The sequence below is a fragment of the Rhizopus delemar genome, genomic scaffold, assembly GCF_000149305.1.
Source record: "Rhizopus delemar RA 99-880 supercont3.4 genomic scaffold, whole genome shotgun sequence".
Classification (NCBI taxonomy): Eukaryota; Fungi; Mucoromycota; class Mucoromycetes; order Mucorales; family Rhizopodaceae; genus Rhizopus; species Rhizopus delemar.
Window position 1 is genome coordinate 2,980,003 of NW_027137830.1, and position 24,640 is coordinate 3,004,642.

The following is a 24,640-nucleotide window of genomic DNA, read 5'->3' on the forward strand; positions in this document are numbered from 1 at the left end:
ATCATCGTGAAAAGCAGCTCAAACAAAATACTCATAAAGATAATAAACGTAGCATCACATTAATCGTCCTACACTTTTTTTTTTAAATTGTTTTACTTGTTGCTCCGCGTAGAGCAAAAAAAAATAAGGCTGAAGAGGCAGTCGCAAAAGAAAAGATAGTATATAATATGAATAAAATACAGTAAAACGGACGCTGTAGGTACAAATATTTTACGTTTTTAACCTTTAAAAGTGTCCGTGTAAAGGCGGCGCTAGAATAAAATCCTCATACAAAAAAAAAAAAAAAAAAAAAAAAAAAAAAAATTTTATACTCTTTACTTTTATTCCCATTTTTCTTTGTTTTTTATTTCTTGAACAAAAAAGAAAGAAAAAAGCTATTGGAGAAACAATTAAAGTCCCAATAATGGTTCTTGATTTCACACCCAATCGTTCTACTACCACTACTGCTTCAAGTCATATAACCTCAACTGTAGAAGAAAAGAGGTACTATTCCGATACAACATTACGCAAAAACAAAAAGGCGGTTCAAATAGATCCTTTTGCTGGTATGAATTCTTCAGTGAATTATGAAAAAGAGATTGAAAAGCTTAAACAGCAAATTGTTAAGAAGTCGGTAACAAAGAAACTACCTACTCTTTCTCGTTCTAATTCACCTGATTCCTCCGATGCTGAATCAGTCAGTTCTGATCATGTCTCTGAAGCTGAAAAGGCTCGCTTTTTGGCTTTTGTCCGCAGCTGGACTGGTAACTGGAAAGGAGGTTGGGGTGAGGGAACGATTGAATTCAATAGCGGATCTCTTTGGTCAGACCAGTCTCCTTGGAACACAACCATTATTGCTCGCCCTCAGTCAACTTGCAAGAAACCATGTGCAGAATCAAAGCTAAAAATTACAAGCGATCCCTTCTCACCCAATCATTATGATCTTTATTCACCCTGGAAACATTAGAAACCAAAACATCTTTATTATTCATCAACAACACCCTCCCCAATTGTATACATTTCAAGCTCATTTCAATATTATATCGTTTTTATTTTGGAAAAAAAAAACTATTTCCTTTTTATCCCTCACAATTTTCTTATATAATTTTTTTTTTCTTTTTACTACTCCTCCACTTAACTCCTTAAAATGCATATACAAATACACATTAACCCAGACATACAAATGTATATGCATATATAATATATTACCAAATAAAATATTACTATTACTCATTTAATACAAAAAAGTTTTGTTTTATGATGACGAATGATACAATTTTTTTTAATCCATTATGTAATTTTGTTTTTGTTTTTTTTTGGCTTTTTTACATACAAAAATTTCTCTTTTTTTCTTATTTGTTACCATTCAAAATCACCAGTTGCACGATGGAATAAGTAGTCTCTTCCATTAACCAACATAATACCATCTTTTAAAACACACTTCCACTTGTTCTTTGTTCTTGTCACCTTATCATATAAGCATAATATAATATGTTCTATTTCCTCTCCACCTTCACCTTCTTCATCTTCGTCATCTGTGTCATCCAAATCCGAATTAATGTCATCTTCATCCTATATATTGTCATAACTTAGTACTGTACTATCCATAGCTTAAATGCATTACCCCTCCTTCATCGTCACCTTCTCCATCTAATTGTGGGATAAGACGAGTTTTAATATTTTTTTTCATTGCTTTTTCTTTTGCGTCTATCATCAACTGTTTCACATTTGTAGGAAGAGAATCCAGTGAAATAGGTTTACCAGAGAATGAAGTAGCAGAAAATGTAATACTGTTCTCCACTTGATCATCTTGATTGGACTGAATGATATCTTCAATACGTCGATCAATTTCCTGGTTACATATAAGCTATAAGTTACATTAATGCGTATATATTTTACCTCAGTAGTTAACAATTCATCACAAGCTCCATCGTTTTGTGGAAGATTTGGTTTTGGTATTCCAGGTAACTGTAAGTCTGGAAGATAACTGTTATTATTATTCTGAGGTCTCGTATTGTTGCTGCCATTGTTTGCTAAGGACGATTGCATCATATGGTATGGATTAACAAGCGTACTTGGGTCAGAGATCATTCTAGGAGGTGGTGGAAGACCAAAATTGGATTGTTGTTGATGTGGTTGTTGCTGCTGCTGCTGCTGCTGCTGCTGTTGATGGTGGTGCTGTTGTTGAACTCTGGAACTATTAGCAGCCAAAGTAGCTAAACTTGCAGCTGAAGGAGTAGTATCCGAGCTTTGTGTATACTATACAAATATGGGTTAAATATTAATATTAATACATATAAATATTATGTATATACTCTATGATTGCTTACTTCCTGATTAGAAGGATACTGTAAAATGGGATGATTATTGCTTTCCGTGTCTTCATTGTCATGTCCTCCATTTAACCCTTGTTGGTCTGGATGTTCATCATCATAAAAAGTATCATCCTTCATAAAGCCAAAATTTGCAACTCGCGATCTTGCTACTTTTGATTCCCAAGACTAAAATAAGCATTAACAACAATTTTTTAAAATCTGCTCCGTTTTTTTCTTACTCTTTGCAACTCCTGCAAGACAGATTCATCAATACCCATATCTTCGAAGTCACCACGCACTTGATTTATAACTTCGTCAATGACATATCGGTACACATTTGCCTAATTAATTAAGCAATAACAACACAATAAATTAATAAAAAAAAAACTTCAATTAAATTATGAACTTCATTACCACAATAGCGTTAGACATTTTGCGTTCTGATTTATATTAAAAAAAGTTTTTATTAATTCTTTGTTACTTTATTTCTTTTTCACATCAAATTAGTAAATATCTTCTTCATTTTGTCTAGGGATTTCTAATTACTTACAAAATAAACAAAGAAAAGAAAAACAAAAAAATGCGATTTTATAAAAATAAAAAATTGCGTATTTATACTAAAAAAATAAGGATGACGACACCTTCTTTTCCATCTCCGTTGGGCAGACCAATAGCTTTGCTTGCATTTCAATTTAAAGTTCGGGGTTCAAATTATTTGCTTATATAGTGTTTCCAAAAATGAATGTCGCATCCCAAATGTCGTTATCTGTATAGTTTATATTATAAAAGCTTTTATAACGCGACATTACCTTCTACAATGCTGCAAATGTTTTCTGTTTCCTCTCTTTTGCTGCCTAAGAATATTGCTTACCTTTTACCTAAATAAAATCATCCTTTTACAAAAAAAAAAAAATATTGCTTACCTTTTTCCTGTTTTTTGATTATTAAAAAAATTACCTTATCAATGCGTTTTACTGAATAAATTCATAAATTTATATCAATATACGTACCTATCATCCTTAGAAACTATATTCACTCAACTAGTTTACATTCAGTTTTTTTGTTTTTTTAATACAAATTTTCAACCAAATTGATTTATTTGTTTTCTTTCATTTTTTTTTTTTTACCTTTACGAATAAGAACGGCAGAACAAATTAAATAAGCTAAATATGCTTCTATGTGCATTTTTGTTTTAATTAAAACTCACGTAAGAAATTAGTCTTGGGTTTACCATGGACCATGGCTTCGTAAACTATGCGAGAGTCTTTTGAAAATTTTCCTCAAAAATGATCTAAAAGTAATTTCAATATAAAGGCGCAAATTATCAAATGTAAAAAAATGAAGATTTTGGACAAATTTAATTTTTAAGGATTTATTCTTTTAGTATTGTTTACCAACTGTCAAAATCTCGATTTTTTAATTCAACAAAGTTCTTTTACAGTCTTTACTAATTTGGTCTAAATGAGCTTTGTCAATCTTGCAGACAATAATCGTTATTTGCCAAAATAGGGTGTGCACAGAGTAAATTTGTGAATCGGAAATACAATCTCTAGAGGATGACGAAAGCCACGGTCTTTTAAATTGCCAGAGTGATTCTGGGGGTTCATCCTACTCAATTTTTTTCAACTTGGTTTCTTACATTATGGCCTTGCGTTTCATTCAAAAAAGTCAATTATTAAAGCAAACATCCATTCGCCAAGCTACTCGATATTTTGCTTCCGAATCAAAGCAATCAGCTCATCATTATCCTCAAGAAAGTAAGTTATTTTAGATTTTATTAATTGATGAATTAAAAATATCTTTTATAGCTTTTGGAACCAATGCTTGGAGAAATGGTGTAGCTATTGTTGTTGCTGGTTTTGTGTGGTATAGAATTGATCAACACTTGACACAATCTGGCGATGTAAGCAATATTATAAAAGAAGAACATAGATTGAGATTGTCAATTATAGGAAAAGCACCCCTTCACAAGATGGATCGAATATCACATGACTACAAGTGAAGAAAATGATAGCATCAATGCTGCTCAATTGGCTGGTGCCGAAGCAGCAGCTGAATACAAGTAATAAAAAAAAAAAAAAAAAAAAAAAAAAAAAGTGGCATAGTTTAATTTTTCAATAACAGGTTACTCGCTCAAGATGCACAACGTCCTCCCATCTATCGCATGAGATATCCTGAGTAAGAAATTAACTAGAGACCTATTTACCAAAGTTATTGTGTACTAAATATTTTCTTATCAATAGATCCTTTGAGCGTGCAAGCCCTCGTGCATTAGTTACTGGTAATCAAACTGATTTGTCTGACCTCAAGGTTAGAATTGATTAGAAGTTTTGCTATTCATAATAAAAAGTTGTTTTGATGCAAAATGAATTGTGTTGTTAACACTTGAGCTATGTCAGTGTATTATTTTATAGATGTGCCTTGTTTGTATATTTTAACCAATTACTTTTAAAAAAGAAACTGGAATTTACCCATAAAAAGGAAATGGGGATGTATGGTTTTCCTTGCTGTTGATGATAGAGTTAGCGAAGGTTTTTAGTTCTTGAGCAACAAGCTGTAAATTAGGGCTTTTCTGGTTTCTTTATTTCCTTGTGAGTAAATAAACACACTTTTGCTAAGAGACCTGACAAAAGATTCTATTCTTGAGAATCTACATTTCCAGGCGCGTTAATTGTATGTAATAAAACGTATCTTTGGCATTGAAACATTTCTCATATTTGATAGAAAATACATACCCAATATATAAAATGGCTTTGGCTTCTCCTGGGGCTTATAGAATGACTATGATGAAAATATTCCATTCATATATCAACATGCCACAAATATCCAAATACTAGTTAATTTGTATAGTAGATTCATTTAAACACGATTAATACTCAAAAAGGTATAAAATTGTTAAATTTTCTTTTTAAATAGGAAATTGCTATCGAAATGGCAAAGAAACATGATATCGTTGTAGACTCAAGTTGAAACTTCACCTACTAAAAAAAAAAAAAGGCAGGTAATGGCGTCTTTTTGTTCACACCCTTTGTTGAATTGATCGTTTTATTACATTTGCTTAAGACTTCTCGACCATATGCACATATTATATATTACAAAGGCTTTCTTAAAGCCATAAGCGTATCCTGCAGCTTTCATAATAATGATTTTCACAAAGAACGTACTAATGACTTTCAGAAGTTTTAGAAAGTATTGTATTTATTTTCCAAAAATGGAGTCTGACTCCCGAATATGTGATGAAAAGTAGTGTGCGCATAGTATATGACAGGGTTTTTTTTTGTCTGTCTGTTTTTTTTTTTTCTCTCTTTACCATAAAATATGTCAGCACACTCTGGAGACGAACTTGATATTGATATCAAAGAGCAAGATAGATTTTTACCAATTGCAAAGTAAAAAAAAAAAAAAAAGAAAAAAAAAAAAAAAAAAGAAGAAAGAAAAGAAAAGAAAAGAAAAAAGAATAAAATAAGACACGAAAAAATACTGACTATTTTCAATGTAATAGTGTTGCGCGCATTATGAAAAAAGCATTACCAGAAAATGCGAAGATTGCTAAAGAAGCAAAGGAATGTGTACAAGAGTGTGTTTCCGAGTTTATATCATTTATTACTAGTGAAGGTATATATATATAAAAAAAGTAAATTATTCAAGATGCAATTAACAAGTTGTTTATATAGCAAGTGATCGCTGCCAACAAGAAAAAAGAAAGACAATTAACGGAGAAGATATCTTATGGGCAATGCAATCACTTGGGTTTGAAAACTATACTGAAGCATTAAAAATTTACCTTGCAAAATATCGAGAGGTAAACATACTAAAGCACGCACTTTTTATCGCTAATGTTTTTGGTTAGACTACAAAAATTGATAGAACATCAATCAAAGACAAAGATGAACATGAACAACAGCAACAAACACAACAACTCTATGATAACCAACAACAGCAATTAGCTGGTTATTATAACAGATCAATGTAGTTAAATAAATTAATTTTTTTTTCTTATAAAGAAAAAAAAACCTTATATTGTTCAACAGCTTTTTATTTCAGACTTAAAATGCCGATTGTATAACTAGTTTGTATAGAATCATGAGAATGACTATAATGTAACAATAATAAACTTACCGGTAAGCAATATTCTTTTTCGTCCTTCATATTCCATCCTGGATCTGTGTGACATTTTGACTAGAATAAAGAGAAAATTTAGTAAGCTATTATTAGTAATTTATGTGGAGACTGTATTACTTTATAAACAATCACAAGAGCACAAAATACGACTAGGCCGTAAAGTGGCATCAAGTTAAGATTATGGTTATTTTTTGTGTCATTAAGAGTAATAGGAGTATCTTGATAGAAATCATTTGTGTTGACTTGGAAATCTTTTGGTTCCACACGTTGCCATGGTATTGCAGTCATTGTATTTGTCGGTCGTGTTGTCTCTTTTGGCGGTAAATCGGATGAAAAGTCTATCTTTTGTTCCTCCTCTTCATAGTCTGTATGATCATTATGCTGATTAATTACCATATTTTCTCCCGAGTCATCTTGTTCCTCCTCATACTGATCAATTATATTTATTTTTTGCTGGTTGTTGTTATTGAATGGAAAGTTTTCAAAATATTCAACATCATCTGCATTTTGAAATATATTGTATTCTTCGTCTTCGTCTTCGTCTTCCTCTTCGTCTTCCTCTTCCTCTTCTTCTTCCTCTTCTTCTTCCTCTTCTTCGTCTTCCTCTTCGTCTTCTTCTTCATTATTTTTGTTTAATTCTTTATTTATTTCGCTTAAACTGCTATCATCATCAATATACACTTCATCTCCTGTTATTTCCTGCATGCTCTCAAATATTCTGTCCTCATCATCCCCAATTCCTGTATTGTCTACGCCTTTGAATAATGATGTATTGTCTTCTTTGTTTTGTTCAACACAAAAAGCAAATTGAACTGATAGAATTAAAAATAAAGCTATTGAATAAAAGCAAATGTATCTCATGCAATAAAACAAAGTTAAAAAAGGTTAATCTTTTTATAATTCCCAACTTTTTTTTTTTTGCTTTAAATACACCCTTTCCTGAAATAGATTGCACAAGTATTTTTTTTTTTTTTTTGTAAAATAAGTTATTTGATTAAATTAAACTTTGAGTCACACATCGCGGAGTGGTGTGCTCAGATTATGAAAATATAAACAATGCGTATTATGAGCATTGAAGTTCAAATAGGAATGATAATATCTCTCACTTAATTAAACAAGTAATGAATGATCATTCATAAGGATGGAAACTTGAGATGTGATTTTAGATAGAGTTATGCGAGATTGGTAAGGAACGTCTTGAAAAATAAACTGCAAGTGGAAATACCACATGAACCATAAGGTGGATGAAACGACTGCATATGATTGCACAAGTATAAAAAATCTTTGCACACATAAAAAATAAAGATTGCATAGTCTCATAATGTGCTTCCACTTTCAATTTACCGGATGTTTGAAAACTCCGCCTACTTTTTTGAATAATTTTGGACATTTGTGTGAGGTTAAATTGCCCAAAAAAATCAGACTAAGTTGATTAGATGTTTGAAAATAATTTGACCACTTTCTGGTCAAATGTTAAAACTTACAGAGGTTCTTTATTCAAACATTCAGGGAATACATTGATGGAATGCTGGATAAAATTTTGAATGTGCTCATATGGAACATCCTCGCTACCTTCAATCACCCTCAACCTCGTCTGACTCGATTCTTCAATGCTTCTTACCTATTATTTTCTACCCTCACAGGATACACTAAACAGAAAAGAACACCAAAAGAATCAACATGAAAACGGATACTCAATTGATATATCACTTGCTTTATTTATCAAAATCACCATAATCTTCTTCATAATTGTATATTTTCCCCAATTACCTTATTTTAATATGTTATTCCAAAGTATCTATTGTTGTAAAATAATAAACAAAAGGCTTTCTTCCCACTAAAATTAATTTTGGGTGCAGAATATATTTTTTTTGCACGCTCAAGCAATTGAAGTCAAGAACTAGTGTTATTGTTAATCTTATTGTTATTGTACACTAATAGTCTTTTACAATCTTCTATTAATTTGTTTTTGTTATCACTTCACCGTATAGCGAAACTAAACATAACATACAAATTAGCAGCTGTCAGAAGGCATTATAACCTGATCCAGACGACCGTGACTTAGTTGAACAGAAATTCTTGAAGATGAAAATACTGAAAGTAGCTTGAAGAATGTAGCTTCCGCAATTGCTATAAGTCAGTTTCGTGTAAATATTTGTATGTTTAAATAAATTTTATTAGGATACTGAAGTTTTTGATTTAGAATTTTCGTAGCAACCCTGTCAACAATTACTGGGATGTCTTAAAATTGAGAAAGAAATCAAACCAAAATGCAATTGACGCGCAAGAGGCTGCCAATTCGCAATTAGGCGAGTCAGTGTTGGAAGGCTACAATACTAGAGCCAGAGCAAAGCAACCCGCAGCCACTGAAGATGAAGACATCTTTGAAATTGACGGTGTTGTTCTGGATGGAATGGAAAAGAGTGTTGGATCCACTCTCAAATCAGAAGCGGCAAAATCAACTAAAGCTGAAAGAACATTTTCGGACTTAAGCGAGGAAGCGAAAGACACTGTTTATCTGGGTCTAAACTCGATCGTTGATCTTTCAAACAACAGCACTGCTCCAGGCACACAAAGGTCATCTTTCCCAGAACCATCATGGCAGCAGTTGAAAAATTTAATGTATGAATCTCGTACAATGCCACCACTACCTGCTAACGTTAAGGAGGTCTTGAAGGAGATTGAGCAGATACGTTTGTTTTGTATCGTTAACTTTGACCACCATTAAGTTGAGTATTTTGATAGACAGCCATGTCAGATTTGAAACAATCGTACCAGCTATGCTTGAGGCTTCAGGCGAAACATGCCTTCACCCCTGAAGAATCTTTTTTCGAAATCTATGCGCACGTGTAAGGCTGACAAAACGTATAAGAAGGGTTCTATTTGATGTAATACTTTTAATAGGATCGTTTATTGCATAGAAAAAATGCTATTTTGAAAACTGAGCGATCGAAGAACGCCACAGAGCAGGATTTCATTAATGAAGCCTGGACGCCGATCATGGCGGCAATATTCAACGACGACGATTTAGTTTTGAAGTGGTAGGGCTGTTTATTGAAATTGAAATCATATTCTGCTGCTAACGTATATATAAAGGGGTGATTATGTTTCACAAACATCAGCTTCAGCAAAAAAAAAGATCACTACCCGAGGAAAACGTTTTGGGGGATAGAGTGGATCTCAGAGTTATGACGAGTATTAATGGAAGTATGCACGATGTGTTGGCTGGTGAATTTGCAAACAGCAAACTTGGCCCATGGAAATTTACTTCAGACCACTTGAAGGTACTACGAGAATCGAAAGTTATTTTAGATCATGTAGTCAATCAAAAATTCACCACGGCACACGATACACGAAGATTGATAGTACCAAGCTTTCAAGCCAACGGCTTAGACGGTGAGGTCAAAGTTATGAAACTTTATGCTCCCGGCTTGTATACCATACAGCATATAGGTTCAGTTGATATACCCAGCAACGCCAATTGCTTGCATGATCTAAGAAAAAAGACAATACCAAGATTGAGATTCATGAAAGTAGGTCTTTGAAAAGGTTCATGAAGGTGAATAATTAAGAAATCCATAATAATTATTAGTACCATGCCTTGAAGAACGCTCACATCTTGTCCAAGTCCCTTGAAAAAGAAGCAAGACTAAAAAAGAAGAAGAGCGCATCATATAGAAAGTCACCATCTTGCGACGATGTTGAGACTGATACAAAATGGACGAGAAGCACTTGGTTCCCGAGTCCAAGACCTGGTGCTCCAATTGTTATCCCCACCGATATGTTTTAGTGTGTTCTAAACCATTTCAGTATTTAAAGCTATATAAAACAACAAGTCACAATTTTACAGATGTAGAGCGAGATAAACACATAGGAGACTTTATATATCTTTATTATTCACTTAATAAACAAATTCGGCTTACCAGCCCTACAAAAAAAATAAAAATAAAAATAAACACATAGGACCTCAAAGTAATGTTTTCAATTGTGAGAATGACTTTTCTATGAGCATCTTTAACTGTTACTCTAAGATGTTTTCATGGAGTTCTCTTTCATTTTAGTGTCCAAAACAAGTTTTTTTACAACGTGTCTTTCACAATTAAGTTAAAAGCAAGCTATATTTTTTATTTAAACCATTGATATTAGGTGGTGTGCATAGATGCAGTACGTAACTGAAGCGTTAATAGAGGTTTCTCATTTAAAGCCAAATAGCGACAGAAGTCCCTTAAGTCGTTAAAAAGAGCCCTTCTTGAGAGCCTCAGAGAACCTATTGGTAATTATTTCATTATCCAAAAATTTCTCTTCAATTTGCTTTTAATAACAAACCAAAACTGTTCGGTAGGATTAAGTGTGTCTAAACAGAGTGAAAGATAGACGCGCCCATAGCTACGACTTACAATATACTTTTCATTTCTATCTGCGTATAAATTGGAGCATTATTCATTACACTTGTAATAATCCTTGAATTCCTCATACTTATTCAGAATGCTCAAGGTGCTTGCAATAAAATTAAAGTAATGCCCAGTAATCGTCCCCGTTATCCTTTTTGCTTTGGCTCTATCTACTTTTCTTTTCTTTGAATATTCCATTTATATTCATACTTTTATGTTAACAACGCCGTAGGGAGAGATAGTACTTAAAATTGTTGTTGCTTCGGCTCTTGTCGCAAGTTGGACAACTTTAGCTTATATTCCTTTTTGACCAAGCCATAGCTCTTTTCAGATCTATTGAAAAGCAGGCTCATCAACAAACACATAATTGGTTTCGAAATGTAGTTCGGCCTCATTCTATCTTTTAACGTAATTACACCTCTTCTCAATGTTTTCAAGAGAGATTCTTTCCTTAGAATGAAAATATTTCTTTTTGAATGCAAAATGTATTTATCGGTCATGAGTCGCTGGACTGTAATTTTGAAATCTCCAGAATCTTGCTCATTATTAAGGCTTTCATTGACCAGATACAAAGCTCAATTGAGGAAAATCGGATCAAAAACTACGCGGCTATATTATACAAAAGGGCTTCTAACAAGGGCCAAAGTTATTACAAAAGAAATCCTTAAATTTGTTAATCAAAGTGATGAGTTTCATATTAACACGCTCAATACTATCTTAAGCTTGGCTATTCTTCCTATCTTTCTCTCATGACAGGTAATTAATCATTTTTAATTATTTATGTAAAGTGATATAAATCATGAAAACGATCTTGTAGCAGAAAATTGCCCAGTGTTCATGAATCGTCCGATATATCCATGAAACTCTCGCAAAGCGACTACAATGTTTTGAAACTATTGTATTATATCGACCTGTCTTAAAAAGTCATTTTTCTTTACTCATTTCTTTTATATGTTAGCTATTTAGTGAAAAAGATTTTATAAAAATATCAATCTTTTAAAAGAATCTCATCTTGGAAATATAAAAGAATTATCATCACATTTTAAAGTTAATGCAGCATAAAATTGCAAAAGACCACTATCAAATAATCCAAAGAATCAACATGGGATGCTTCCCAATTAGGCCTGATGATTGAACATCTTTATTTACGCTGAATTAAATTTGAAAAGTGTCTCAAAAAATAATAATAAAAAACGTGCTTGTTATTTCAGAGGGTGTGTCAACAATTTCAGGGAAAAGGGTATTGAATGACAAGCAGACTGGCATTTCCTTGATTTAATAACTGTGTTCCCAATTTACCAAACACCGATTCTGTGCTTGATTCTTCTTGTGATGATTGGCCAATGCTACGACGACCCAAGATAATGATATCGTGTTTTGTGAGCGGCCTTGAGCAAGCACTTAATATAGCTCGAGTTGATAATTGCTCCACATGTTTACTCTCCACATTCGATTTTGTTTGACTAATGAATAATTTATCCACATCTTCTTTCTTTTCCATATAATTTTGAATACTTGTACTCGTAGTAAACATATCATTATGCATACTGGTTCCAATCACGGTTACACTCGTCTTACGGAACGACTGTAATTTGAGTGCGAATCGCAAGCAACTTTCATCTGCCTCTTGTCCTTCTTCATAAACAACAATAACTTGTGACACAAGTTTACTGTCCCCATCTTGTATGTGCCCAAACCCCTTGTCAATAAAGATGCCCAGCGTACAATGCTTTATGGTACACAAGGCTTGATTTATAAAGTTCAGGTCAGTTACCTGTTCTTCGTGATGCAAAGGCATGCGACGATATACGCACGGTAATAAGACAATGTCTGCTTCAACATCTGACGCATAGTTTGAAATAGACTTCGTATAATCTTGTACAAAGTCAAGATGAGTATAGAGTGAATTAATTCCAATCAAATTAGCAAATGTTTTTAATACATTCAGCACAGGATCCTGTCGTTTCGTCTCCTCGATGTCTTTAAATTTCATCACGTCTGATGTTCGCTGAGTCAATTCTAGCAACCGTAAGGTGTGTATCTCAACTGGACTTATAGTTATGTTTCGGTTGAATAACTGCATCAGAGCCATCATAGAGGGCACGGATTCGATACGATTCAACATAGTGACAATACAATATTTTTCAGTCATTAGCGCTTTACTGTTAATTGTCTTTTTTTCATCATCTTCATTTAAAATGCTCGATTTGGAGTGATTTTCTAAGTTCGCGGTTTGTTTTTGATACCACTCAGGATAAAGATACATCACAACAGGAGTCGTCATGAGCGTAGTAATCAATGCCATGACAACCATTATGACAAACACTAAATCCAAAGGCTGTCAGTTAGGTAACGTACTACATAAACTTATTTACCTTGATCGTTTAATACACCAGCATCATGACCAATGTTTAAAACAATAAGTTCTACAAGTCTATAATTAAACCAATTAATTTTTTTAATTAAGCTGTTTGTGTTACTCACTTACCCTTTACAATTCATCAAGAAACCAATAGATAATGATTCCCTAGTAGTCATTCCGGTTACTTTCGCCGCTAGTGTGCACCCAACGATTTTACCAAAGCATGCTAAAAATATAACAAGAATAACATATCCCCAAACAGCGCCTGTATCCAATAAGCCGATTTGTGTCTTTAAACCAGAAAGGGTAAAATACTAATTACATGTAGTCAATAATGAGTATGAGAAAATATGCAAATTTATCTACTAAAGGTAGAAAGATAATGTTCACAATATCTTCGATCTTTTCTGTAATCTTGATGGGCAAATCATTTTCATGTGGTATGATCACGCCAGCCAAAAATCCACCAAAGATGGGATGAATACCAATAATATCAGTAACAAAGGCAGACATCAATACAATCATCAATGTTACTGTCATTAAGAACGGGGATGGTCCTTGTTCATAAGAATTTGTCATTACACACAACCGTCGATACAAGGGGCCAATTAAGAAGATTAAAAAGAGTGAAAAGGCTACGGCCGTCAAGAATACATAAAGTGCTTCCAATCCACCGTTTGAATTCAGCAAGGCAACCACAAGAGCCAGCAAAACCCATGCTGTACAGTCATTGATTAATCCTGCCGCCATTGTAATTGCTCCTACTCTGGTTTGAAGTAACTTAAGCTCAGCTAGGATACGAGCCAAAACGGGAAATGCCTATTAAGATGTGAGGGATTTTTTTATCAATTGATTTTCTTTTTTTTTAGATTTTACAGTGATAGATAAGGCAACACCCAAGAACAACAGAAAACTACCGAACGGAACAGCTGGATCATTTTGTAATTTATATAAGCCCACACTGACAGCACAACCAAGGCCAAAGGGTAAAGCCATACCGACCACAGCGATCGATACACTTCTGTGCCAATCTTTTTTGATTACTTTTATGTCTACCTCTAAACCCACTTGGAACAAGAAAAAGACAAGACCTAGTGTAGCTACAAGATTTAAAAATGGAAGTGATTGAGAAGGGAAAATGGTTTGCTGAAAGTTGGGTATTCTTCCCATTACAGTAGGACCCAAGATGATACCAGCAATTACTGTTACACAATAAGTAAAGAGTCATCATATTGCTCGTCATTTGTATTCATACCTTCTGATATGACTCGAGGTTGTTTCACATAACCAAGTGGTATGGAAATCAATCTGCAAAATGAAAGAATGATCGTTGCCTATAAAAAAAAGTTATATCATATATTTTGTTAAATCAAATTGTTTTGCATACTTGAATAATAAACAAAACGATAGGATCCGATGCATTAAAACTGGCTGGATTCAGTCCAGCAAACACACCTGCCTGTGAACTTGCATTTGCAACCATAGGGTGTAAAACTGATTAAATACGAATAGAAAAGAAAAAAGAAACAAAATAAAAATCCCGTACAACCAATTAAATTCACAGTGAAGAGATGCGAATTAAATCATGTAAAAAATAGCCAAAAGTGCTATTTTATAGATGTATATATGTAAATGACTATTTTATTCAAAAATTATTTATAAAGAAAAATGTAATAATGTAATAAAGCTTTTTTTAAAGTCTAGGTTTGTCGGTTTCATTAATTCATATTTTTCCTTCAGATTCAAGTTCACTGAGGTATCTTTCGGCGTCAAGAGCTGCCATACAGCCTGAACCAGCTGAAGTAATAGCTTGACGGTAACGCTTATCTTGAACATCACCAGCAGCGAATAAGCCATCAACGTTGGTTACAGATGAACCAGGAATAGTCTTGATGTAGCCCTCTTCATCTAATTCAACCTTGCCCTTGACAAGTTGTGTAGCAGGGTCATGACCGATAGCATAGAACAAACCGCTAGCTTCAATCTTACCGGTTTCTTTGGTGACGTTATTGATAGTAGCGACTGCTGTCAAAAGTCGATCGTCACCAATGGCTTCAGTGGGTGATGTGTTGAAATGAACCTTGACCTTGGGGTGACTAAGAAGGCGCTTGGCCATGACCTTGGAAGCACGGAGTTCACCACGACGAACTAGAACGTGAACGATGGAGCCATCTGATAAAACAAATTACGTTAGTTTATTCAACATAGCTACATATTCTCCTAGTAAACTTACACTTGGTGAGATAAATGGCTTCTTCAGCAGCAGAATCACCGCCGCCAATAACAACCAAAGGCTTGTTTCTAAAGATGGGAACGGCACCATCACAAACGGCACAAGCAGAGATACCACTTTGCCAGTACTTTTCTTCACCAGGCAAATCCATACGTCTAGCGGAAGCACCAGTGGCGATGATGACAGCATCAGCGGTATCAGTGGGTTCTTCTTGGTTTTCATAACCTTCACGCCATATCTTGAAGGGGCGAGAAGAGGTATCGAGCTTAGCAATAGTTTCGGTCTCAATAACAGTACCACAGTTGATAGATTGTTGTCTCATCAACTCCATCAACTCACCGCCCAAAATACCTTTGGGGAAACCAGGAAAGTTTTCAATGTCGGTAGTAGTTGTGAGCTGACCTCCAGGAGCAAAGCCATTGGCCATCAAACCTTCAAACATGATAGGTTCTATGTTAGCACGGGCAAGGTAAATAGCAGCGGTATGGCCTATGAAAGTATACATTAGTTTTATTCAAGAATTATTTAATAGCTAATATTTTACCAGCAGGTCCAGAACCAATAATAGCAGCTTTCTTGTGTTGAGGGGCCATTTTATATAAAGATGTACTAAACTTTCTTGTAAAGGTACGTGAAAAAAACAAGGAAGACATTATTTGTAATCCCCTTTTAAATAATCAATTTTATAAGCTATTTTCAATGTGTGACTGTAATTATTAATATTTTTTAGCCGAATATTATTCGTATTAGATCTACCAATCAAAGCTAAATGGAATTAGTAATAGTCCTTTAGCCAATCACAACATATGTTTATCAGTAATGGTTTTCTAACCAATCATTTTGAGGGAACAGAAAATCTATGTCTTTCCAAAACTTGATGACAAAATACGTATAAACATTTATTTACAAATAAAATTAAAGCCCAAGTGGGCGTATGATGATTTAGCTTCCATCGTTTTCGCCTTGGACAGATCAAGAAATGGGCGGAAGCTAAACCCCCCTTACAGGATCAAGGGTAAAAATGCTTAGGAAGAAAGAAACGATGACAAGTGTAAGAGACACTAGTGAGAGAAAGTGGGAAACTAATTGGGGAGATTTTGCCCAAGATTGAGCTGCGGTGGAGGCGGAATTTTTTCATAGCATAGGTAATGGAACTTAAGGAGGATGGTGTAAAGAATAAACCAAGGAAGAAATGTTTGAAAGGACTGTGGTATTCGTTGAGGTAATTTGTTCAGAAGGAAGGACAGAGAACCGACTATTTTTTTAGGCGAATATAGTCGGCGGTGCATATTAAAGCAATGGATAGAATGGACCTTTACAAGTGTCTGTAAAGGATGAAATGGACATGGTCTGGATGTTCCACCAGGAAGCCATCCGGGACGCCAACGCACACAGCGACTTCGTTCTGTTTTGGTCATTAGTAGCCACAAGATAGGATCCAAAGAAATACCCGGGTGAAATTGGGAAAAGAGTATGGAGTTAGGTGCCGATCGGTTGTGATTGAGATTGTCTTGTCGGAATTGTAGCTGTATTGCTCGTAATGAGCGTCTGTCGAAGGATTTGATGACAGAGCACATTATTTTTATAAACTATTCGTGGAACCTTCAGGAAAAAAATTGTGCAGTTTAAATTCCAGCCATCAAAAGAAAATAATTCTATATACTTTAAGAAAAAGGTTTTGTGCAGTATCAGAACTCTTTCTTTCCCATTTTTATATACAATTCAATATGAACTCTTTTATTCACGAAGGCGGAAAAGGAAATATGCTGGATGACCAAGGTAATGCAGTTTTTGCGGTCGATATGAAAGTGGATGATGAAGCTTATCCACTTGAAAATATAGCGAACCTAAACCAGTACCTCGACGGGAAACCACCTAAGAAAATGGAACAAGAAAAAGAAGAGGAGCTGCTCAAGAAGTCCAATGACAACCAGTTATCCAAAAAAAAAGCGAACCTATAGAAGCTGCCAATCTAAAGATAATGGGTAGTTTTTTTTTTCATATTTGAGAAAAACATGGGCGTAAGAGGAGCAGCTAAAGCTCTTAAAAACCCATACACCACTGCTTAAAGTTGGTACGAAAAAGGCAGCCAGAATCCAGAGGAAGTGATTGTAAGAAAAAAAGAGAGAGAATAGTGGCAGATCTATGAGAGGATCACCTATCTTGGGGGAAGAGCATGAGCAATACTTAATGGTGCGTATCGATGGTAAGCTAAGTTTAGTTTTGGAGAAGATGATGGACGATCTGACAAGTAAGTTTGAGGACCTTTCAATTTCAAACACTGCTTTACAGCTTTGTAACCAAAAACTGCGGAATCAGTTTGAAGAAAGCATATTTCTACTCAGTAGAGCGAAACAGCTTGAAAAAAATCAGGAGAGATACGATTGGGTAGTAAGATGGTATGAAATAGACCCTGATTTCATGAGTAACTGCATCTCTATTGACGAGGCAGTTTTCCATATCAATATGAAGCGCTTTGTAACATGATCAAAAAAGGGAAGCCGTGCCGCTGTAGTTGCACCTAAGATAAGAGCCAAAACAATAATCATTTTGGGTGTTATCTCTTCTTATGATGTAGTAAACATCAAATTAAGAAGACCAAGGGTACCTGTCCCATCGAAGAAGGGAAAGGTAGCAAGTAGTACTCAGACTGTCGAAAATACCAAAGACGAAACTGTCACTGGACACTATATTCACGTAAATTTATTAACTTTTGCGAAAACAACAATATCATCGCATGCCACAGCAATACTATCAACGACACCCATTAATAGAGGTCATAAACCCTCTGTGCCAGTGCTTTCAAGTGAATAAATACAGTGGTTATACAAGCAATATAAGTCCCAGGGTAGACAGCTCGTCTGTCCCAACTGCCAAAAAAACCAATTTCTTTTACTGTTATGGCACCACTGCTGGTCATCCACCTCAATCCAGTTTTTTTTTTGTAAACACTGCTCTAAAAACTACGATGTATACGCAATGGCCAAACTTCTTACGCCTGGAATCAACACTGGAATGCCCTCCCAGCCCACAACTTCAGATGCGATGGAAATTACTATATCTTTCGACGCCAGTGTTGTACCACTAACTGCCGCCATTGCCAACCTTCAGGCTACGATTGAAAAATTGTATGCCAAACTCAAGCTGAGCTGAAACAAACCTGCGATGAAATTGAAGCTTTATGTATCCCCATGGTCCCCAGGCTAATACTTGTCCTAGTAGTAGACTCATCGAATCTCAATTTCCCTATCTCTCACCGACTCTCCAATCTCTATCTCCATGGAAAGATGTCGCTCGTCTCCAAAATATGAAGCAATCAATGCTTGAAAAATGTTAACAACATCGCCTTCAGAAACAGAAGAATGCAGCTCGATTTCTACAGCCTCCCTCTGAAAACCTTGTTTTTCAGTACATCTATATTCCTACGAAAGCTCGTATTACTGTCGGCCAATTGCGAAACTGACTTCGTAAACTGGTTACTAATAACAGTCGCATACTCGACATTAATTTCCCCACCAGAAACGTTGTGGCACTATTTGTTCACAACGATTATGCCCCTGAACTAAAGACACACTTCAAAGATTCAAAGTACAAACTAAAGAGGATTCTGGCCCCTGCGATAGTTCTGTCCTTATAGATCCAAAGTACGACAACCAAATCAAGCAAGAGAGAGACATCTTTGAATTCATACATCACTGTGATCGCATAAATCGTGCCCTTACCTACATCCATGCACTAGTCAAGGAATCTGTTGCCCATTATTTTTACAACAAAGGATATGGATTGACCAATTCACCCTCACCGAAACATTCCCTCCTAAACTATCCCAAATTGCAGATCTCTTCTACGTTGATCAAGACATGGATACGAACTTCTCAGATCTCGACGATAAAATTTCCCAACTAGAATGAGTACCATCTCTATCTCATTATTCAATGTAACTGGTTTCCCAAAACAAGCTATATACCTAGTACTTGAAATAGTTCAAACTTCTTCCGTTCTTCTAATCACTAAATTCTGGCTCCTATCACCAAACAATTTCTCTACTTCCTGGAAATAATTTCATACTTATGATCAACCTATCCACTCCTTCAATAATCGAGCTAGTTTTGACATCGTCCTGTTGATCAACCCATCCAATCCTTCTCCAATCCAGCATATCTCTCATAATGAACCACTTTTGGCTAAGTACACTCTACTATTCATTTTTTAAAAGCTCCTTATACATTGCTTCTACTTACCTCCATCTCTATCCCATACAGACATGTCTGCCATTCTTGAACAACCCCCTTTAAACTCTCTCTATATCACTTCCACCATAATTTGCTGCGACCTAAACGCAAGAATGGCCACGTATACAGGCGACAGCTTCCTTACGCACCGCGGACGTATTTTTTAACAGCGGATTGAATCCCACAATATGATTACATGAAACAAACAATTAAAATATGGATCACCTACTTACGCCACGTTACTTTTATTTGCTGTGCATGTAAAAACCATTAAGCTCTCGGCTTATCTTGTTCCGTTCTACCAACAACTAAAACTATTTGGTCTGGTGCATACGTTTATCAGTGCTCTTTTTTTTTTTCACCATCCGCTATTGGAGGACAAGGGATACAACAGCTCATATTATTAACAACTATAATCTCTTTTGATAAAGTCAGTATTGATATACAAGATTTTCCCAAAGTAAAACAAGGTTACTGCAGGATAAACAAGATCTTACCAAGAATGATACTGACGGGTTTAAGATGATGGAATGCTTTTTTATTATCAAGATACACTACAATGAAACAGTGTCAAAGAAACAGTCCTTTGTCATTCTTTACTCGTTACTGCTTTAACTCAGAATATTCGGTTATTTAAAGAACATTCATCTGTATGACAAAGCTTGATCGTAAATCTTATTTACTTGGATCTCCCTTTCTCAACTGCTTGTTTGTTTTTGGTTTAAATCCAAATTTCATGCCTTCTTCGTCTAGATAGTTCGATAGACGAGAGAGCATGTAGTTTCCGCTTCTTTTGCCTTATAATTTCAATTGTTTCGGCATAATCATCGGTGGAATTCATTCAAGCTTCCGAAAGAAAAAAAAAACCTTGTAGGTCCTATTGACCCACTTTTTAAATCAACTTTATCCTGGTTGTTTTGCGGTTTATAAGACATCTAGAGCTTATTTGAAATCATACATTTGTCTAAAAAAAATCACAACAATGTGTTGAAATCACCAGAGAAGACAAGTGAATTTACTAGAGTAAAAATAGATTTTTAGTTGCAAGAAACTTTTTCATTTACACTTGTTACAATTTTGTAAAAAGTTTTTTTTATTGCAAGAGAAGAGAGTGGGTGATTATTGTGTTATTACATGATATTACAATCGTCTTGTGATCCATTTTTTTTCTTTGTATTTGTTTCTACATTCTTCCCTTGTAAGCGTTGAATAGCTCTTTTATCACCGTGTTCAGCTGCTTTTTTATACCATTCCATGGCTTCTGCTGGATTTTTTGTGACACCGATACCTACCTCAGTGAAATAGCCCACAGCATACTCAGCTTTGGGTAACTCCTTCTCTGCCGCACGTCTAGCCCACAAATAAGCATCCTCGTCAGATTGTGGTAGGACACCGGGTGAACCAACAAGGTACCAAGCTGTTAAAGCAAAGCAAGCCTCTCGGTGTCCGTGTTGAGCGGCGATTGTATAATAGTGAATGGAAAGGGCTGGGTCAGGTTGACATTCTAGTTTACCGTATTCATAACATTCGCCTAGTCGAAAAGCAGAAGGCGCATAGTCAAGTTCGGCTGCTTGTACATAAAGTGAAACTGCATACTGTACATCCACAAAGACAACGTTGGGTATACCACGCTCATGTAACAATGCAAGTTCGTGCACAGCGTGAGGATATTCACCTGTGGCTGCTTCAGCGGATCGTTTGAGCCATTTTACACCATCCCTTGGATTCTTTGATAGTCCTAATTCTCCATTCACATCTGCTACACCTAATCTATACATGGCTCCAGGATGATTTAAAGTAGCTGCTTTTCTATAAATAAATATATTAATTTATTTTCAAAGTAAAAAAGGAGAATGTGTTTTACTTGTAAAATTGTACAGCTTTAGCAGAGTCTTTTCTACAACCTAGTCCGTCTTCATAACACTTGGCAGCTCTATACAAAGAACATATTATATTACTGTCGAGGTTCAATAGGAATTTTATCAACTACCTGTAAGCGGCATCTGCGTGATGGTGTTTGGTAGCTTGAACAAATAAAGGAAAAGCCTTGTCAAATTCATTTTTTCCTTTTTTGCTTAATAGACCTGAAGCATATAGATTACCCAAATAATACTGAGATTCAGCATGACCACGAGCAGCCAGTTGCTTTAGTAACTTTTCTGCCTCTGCTAGATACTCCCAACGAGTTGTATCGTCATCGGTAATAGGCTTAGCCGCTTCGACCATGAAAATAGCAAAATCGCACTGAATGTCAGGGCTGTTTGTCTTTTTGGCATTTTCTCTATACATGTTAATAGTTTGGGCATAAGATAACAAAGAAGCTTTGTTGCCAGGCTTCAAATGAGAGTGGTCCAAGAGTTGTTCATTGGTCAAGGAGAGGTTGGTGACCGAATTGGTTCGAGTGCCAGGTGGTGTTTTACTAGTTTCATAATTAGAAGGTAAAGGACTCGGTTGACGATTCATGGATAATGAAGGAGCAGACATATTGTTTGCTGTAGAATAATGAAATTGTGGGCGAGGTGTTGTATTATAAGGTGTTTCCATATGCTTAGGTGGAGGTGGAGGGGCTGTTGAGTTTCGAACGTTTTGTGCCATGTTTTATAGAATTAAAAAAAAATAGATGTAAAAAAAAAAAGAAAAAAAAAAGCTAAAACAAAAAAAGGTAGGCGTTAATAAGGGAGAGTTGGGGGAGAAAAAGAGAGAAGAGAAGCGAGGGGAGGCTAAGCTGAGGCTTATTGGGTTTATATTTCAATAAAAATAAAACACAAAAAAAGGGTGCAATAACGAGGGGTGATGTTTGGGATACTTTTTGATAACCAAAAATAGATAAACCAAGGATGATGAAAAATGGAACAGTAATAAACTCCTCTATTCTTCTACAATCCCCCCCCCCCCCTCCCTTTCCTTTTCCTTTTTACTTTATCTCCTTTCAAAAAAAAAATAGATATTTCCGGAGAGTAAAAAATAGTGATTTTTTATAAAATAGAACTAAAAATACAGTTCTAATAGATGATATCATACAAGTTGTCAGTAGAATGTACGTAAAAAGCAATCTGTATTTATTATTTCGTTTTTATTACCGTTAAAGAACCTGATTTAAAATCTTGCACATTTTATCACTCATTGATTATGAATCTTCTTACCAGAGACACATTTTATCCAATTATAAAATAGGGGGCCGTGATTTAATAATGCGCTTCTCGGTTAAAATATCAAATTTTTATCCTCTTCTTTCACTTTCTTTTATCTCTTCTTTGCTCTTTCTTTTTTATGTTGCCATTTTTTATTCATACAACTTTTATATAAATACATGGCAGTTGAATGAAATGTTTCATGGCTTGTTAGGAAATAACAAGTGTCAGTATATATATATGTGTGTGTGTGTGTGAAACGGATAATCAAATTAAGTTTTCTTTTCTTTTCTTTTTTTCTATTTTTGATCCGCCACATCATGTCTCAGCCTAGATTTTTTTTTTCTTTTTTTCTATTATAAAAACCCGTTACTTGTATCTTACTAAGCTATTTGACATATTTCTTTTATTTTTTATTTTTTTTATTTTTCTCATCAAAATGACTTTTTCGCCTGCTACACCACCTTATGATTATGAACATATTCCTACAAATATACCTATTCATCATCATACAACAATTGATCCTCCTTCTTCTCCCCCTGACCTTCACAAAGAATTAGTTTATTCACATCACAGAACAAAACCACTTCCTTATAAATCACCATCTATGAAGGACACAAGTGGAGATATTGTATTTCAATTAAGGAATAGTAAATCAAGAGTATTGCGTGGACAATCTTTATTCTCTTTGATACGTAAAAATATCATTAAAAAGACCACAACAAAAAAGAAAGTGACGCATTGGGCTACTTTGATTGAAATACCTAAATTATCATTGTCCATGCCTGTACAAGAAGAAGAATTGATTGATTATTATACTTTCAAGAAACCTGTATTACAACAACAACAAACCTACCCTTCTATACACTATTACCCTGCCACACCATCATCATCATCATCATCATCATCAGGTCGTCCTTGTAGAATAAAAGGACCTTGTCAAGCTTGTCAAGAAACAGCGGATGGCTGTATGCGTAAAGCATTTGATTGGCCGTTTGAAACAAATCAAACATTTTACGATAAAGGCAAACCTTATGTCTATCTTTGTAACAAATGCGGCTTACGGTAAACACACATAAAAACAATATTTTTTATTTTTTATTTTTATTCATCTTTATTTGATAGCTACAATAAAAGTGGTGGACTTGTCTGTCGTCACTGTCGATGGGTGTTTTGTAAAGAAGAAAAACGAAAGGCTTTGAATCATATCGAAGAGATGCGTCGTCGTCGTCCAGATGGTTTTGTTGATCCCGATGAAGATATCGAAAACTTTGTTTGTACACCAAAATATTGGTCTTGTGGTAAACCTTGGAAGGTCGGCTGGGTCCTGAATAATAATGAAGATGAAGAAGATCAAGATTGATCGTTACGATGCTTTCTTATTCTCTTCTTTCATTTCACTCAATTCTTTTTGTGTATATACAAAGTGCATATATAAAACCTTTTTTTTTTGGTTGCATGCTTGTCCCTGATTACCAAGTAATTCATATAAAAAAAAAAGATCGATTTGTCGTCATAGTTACATCGAGCTTCAAAAAACCATAAAACTTTTTATTTGCTCTCTAAAACACATTTCAATATCAAATAAGCATGTATGATTCCCTCGAATCCAAATACAGATTTTGGGATTAGTTTAGATTTAAATTTCCAAGTGCACACAAATCAAAAAGAGCGTGTGTGTGTGTGTGTATAAGGATCTGCATAGAAAAAAAAAAAAGAGGATTTAAAAATTGATTTGATCCGATATTCAATTTTAGAAATACCCGAGACGTTATGAAGGGGGATCGTACACCGAATAATAATTTTTTATTTCCCCTCCTCTCACTTTCTTCATAGGCTGTCTATAAGACAGTAATAATGATCTTATAAGACTTT

General features: G+C 34.9%; 14 protein-coding genes across 14 annotated transcripts; 8 read left to right on the forward strand and 6 right to left on the reverse strand.

Annotated features, from left to right (window-relative positions):
* Window positions 1–403: 403 nt before the first annotated feature.
* On the forward strand, window positions 404–946 carry RO3G_06598 (uncharacterized protein; the record flags this gene model as incomplete). The annotated part of the gene is made up of 1 exon (XM_067661188.1): window positions 404–946. The coding sequence occupies one exon, from the start codon at window positions 404–406 to the stop codon at window positions 944–946; it is 543 nt and encodes a 180-aa protein (XP_067517289.1).
* Window positions 947–1,338: 392 nt separating this feature from the next.
* Window positions 1,339–2,726, reverse strand: RO3G_06599 (uncharacterized protein; the record flags this gene model as incomplete). The annotated part of the gene is made up of 6 exons (XM_067661189.1): window positions 1,339–1,551; window positions 1,604–1,831; window positions 1,879–2,238; window positions 2,310–2,480; window positions 2,534–2,635; window positions 2,709–2,726. The coding sequence occupies 6 exons, from the start codon at window positions 2,724–2,726 to the stop codon at window positions 1,339–1,341; spliced, it is 1,092 nt and encodes a 363-aa protein (XP_067517290.1).
* Window positions 2,727–3,936: 1,210 nt separating this feature from the next.
* Window positions 3,937–4,619, forward strand: RO3G_06600 (uncharacterized protein; the record flags this gene model as incomplete). The annotated part of the gene is made up of 5 exons (XM_067661190.1): window positions 3,937–4,051; window positions 4,103–4,197; window positions 4,247–4,356; window positions 4,419–4,472; window positions 4,538–4,619. The coding sequence occupies 5 exons, from the start codon at window positions 3,937–3,939 to the stop codon at window positions 4,617–4,619; spliced, it is 456 nt and encodes a 151-aa protein (XP_067517291.1).
* Window positions 4,620–5,612: 993 nt separating this feature from the next.
* On the forward strand, window positions 5,613–6,185 carry RO3G_06601 (nuclear transcription factor Y subunit B-3; the record flags this gene model as incomplete). The annotated part of the gene is made up of 4 exons (XM_067661191.1): window positions 5,613–5,683; window positions 5,797–5,909; window positions 5,969–6,096; window positions 6,162–6,185. The coding sequence occupies 4 exons, from the start codon at window positions 5,613–5,615 to the stop codon at window positions 6,183–6,185; spliced, it is 336 nt and encodes a 111-aa protein (XP_067517292.1).
* Window positions 6,186–6,491: 306 nt separating this feature from the next.
* On the reverse strand, window positions 6,492–7,121 carry RO3G_06602 (uncharacterized protein; the record flags this gene model as incomplete). Its single annotated transcript, XM_067661192.1, has 1 exon — window positions 6,492–7,121. One exon carries the CDS (start codon window positions 7,119–7,121, stop codon window positions 6,492–6,494), a length of 630 nt encoding a protein of 209 aa, XP_067517293.1.
* Window positions 7,122–8,197: 1,076 nt separating this feature from the next.
* On the forward strand, window positions 8,198–9,144 carry RO3G_06603 (uncharacterized protein; the record flags this gene model as incomplete). The annotated part of the gene is made up of 3 exons (XM_067661193.1): window positions 8,198–8,222; window positions 8,535–8,563; window positions 8,620–9,144. 3 exons carry the CDS (start codon window positions 8,198–8,200, stop codon window positions 9,142–9,144), a joined length of 579 nt encoding a protein of 192 aa, XP_067517294.1.
* Window positions 9,145–9,604: 460 nt separating this feature from the next.
* On the forward strand, window positions 9,605–10,206 carry RO3G_06604 (uncharacterized protein; the record flags this gene model as incomplete). Its single annotated transcript, XM_067661194.1, has 2 exons — window positions 9,605–9,949; window positions 10,009–10,206. 2 exons carry the CDS (start codon window positions 9,605–9,607, stop codon window positions 10,204–10,206), a joined length of 543 nt encoding a protein of 180 aa, XP_067517295.1.
* A 1,829-nt stretch (window positions 10,207–12,035) lies between these two features.
* RO3G_06605 (uncharacterized protein) lies at window positions 12,036–14,165 on the reverse strand (the record flags this gene model as incomplete). The annotated part of the gene is made up of 5 exons (XM_067661195.1): window positions 12,036–13,132; window positions 13,183–13,241; window positions 13,296–13,483; window positions 13,536–13,988; window positions 14,046–14,165. The coding sequence occupies 5 exons, from the start codon at window positions 14,163–14,165 to the stop codon at window positions 12,036–12,038; spliced, it is 1,917 nt and encodes a 638-aa protein (XP_067517296.1).
* Window positions 14,166–14,892: 727 nt separating this feature from the next.
* RO3G_06606 (uncharacterized protein) lies at window positions 14,893–15,733 on the reverse strand (the record flags this gene model as incomplete). The annotated part of the gene is made up of 2 exons (XM_067661196.1): window positions 14,893–15,341; window positions 15,403–15,733. The coding sequence occupies 2 exons, from the start codon at window positions 15,731–15,733 to the stop codon at window positions 14,893–14,895; spliced, it is 780 nt and encodes a 259-aa protein (XP_067517297.1).
* Window positions 15,734–17,547: 1,814 nt separating this feature from the next.
* On the forward strand, window positions 17,548–18,216 carry RO3G_06607 (uncharacterized protein; the record flags this gene model as incomplete). The annotated part of the gene is made up of 2 exons (XM_067661197.1): window positions 17,548–17,793; window positions 17,899–18,216. The coding sequence occupies 2 exons, from the start codon at window positions 17,548–17,550 to the stop codon at window positions 18,214–18,216; spliced, it is 564 nt and encodes a 187-aa protein (XP_067517298.1).
* Window positions 18,217–18,381: 165 nt separating this feature from the next.
* RO3G_06608 (uncharacterized protein) lies at window positions 18,382–18,555 on the forward strand (the record flags this gene model as incomplete). The annotated part of the gene is made up of 1 exon (XM_067661198.1): window positions 18,382–18,555. The coding sequence occupies one exon, from the start codon at window positions 18,382–18,384 to the stop codon at window positions 18,553–18,555; it is 174 nt and encodes a 57-aa protein (XP_067517299.1).
* A 74-nt stretch (window positions 18,556–18,629) lies between these two features.
* RO3G_06609 (uncharacterized protein) lies at window positions 18,630–19,677 on the reverse strand (the record flags this gene model as incomplete). The annotated part of the gene is made up of 2 exons (XM_067661199.1): window positions 18,630–18,799; window positions 19,644–19,677. The coding sequence occupies 2 exons, from the start codon at window positions 19,675–19,677 to the stop codon at window positions 18,630–18,632; spliced, it is 204 nt and encodes a 67-aa protein (XP_067517300.1).
* Window positions 19,678–20,764: 1,087 nt separating this feature from the next.
* On the reverse strand, window positions 20,765–22,229 carry RO3G_06610 (uncharacterized protein; the record flags this gene model as incomplete). Its single annotated transcript, XM_067661200.1, has 3 exons — window positions 20,765–21,443; window positions 21,499–21,567; window positions 21,625–22,229. The coding sequence occupies 3 exons, from the start codon at window positions 22,227–22,229 to the stop codon at window positions 20,765–20,767; spliced, it is 1,353 nt and encodes a 450-aa protein (XP_067517301.1).
* A 975-nt stretch (window positions 22,230–23,204) lies between these two features.
* RO3G_06611 (uncharacterized protein) lies at window positions 23,205–24,128 on the forward strand (the record flags this gene model as incomplete). The annotated part of the gene is made up of 2 exons (XM_067661201.1): window positions 23,205–23,830; window positions 23,891–24,128. 2 exons carry the CDS (start codon window positions 23,205–23,207, stop codon window positions 24,126–24,128), a joined length of 864 nt encoding a protein of 287 aa, XP_067517302.1.
* Window positions 24,129–24,640: the final 512 nt, after the last annotated feature.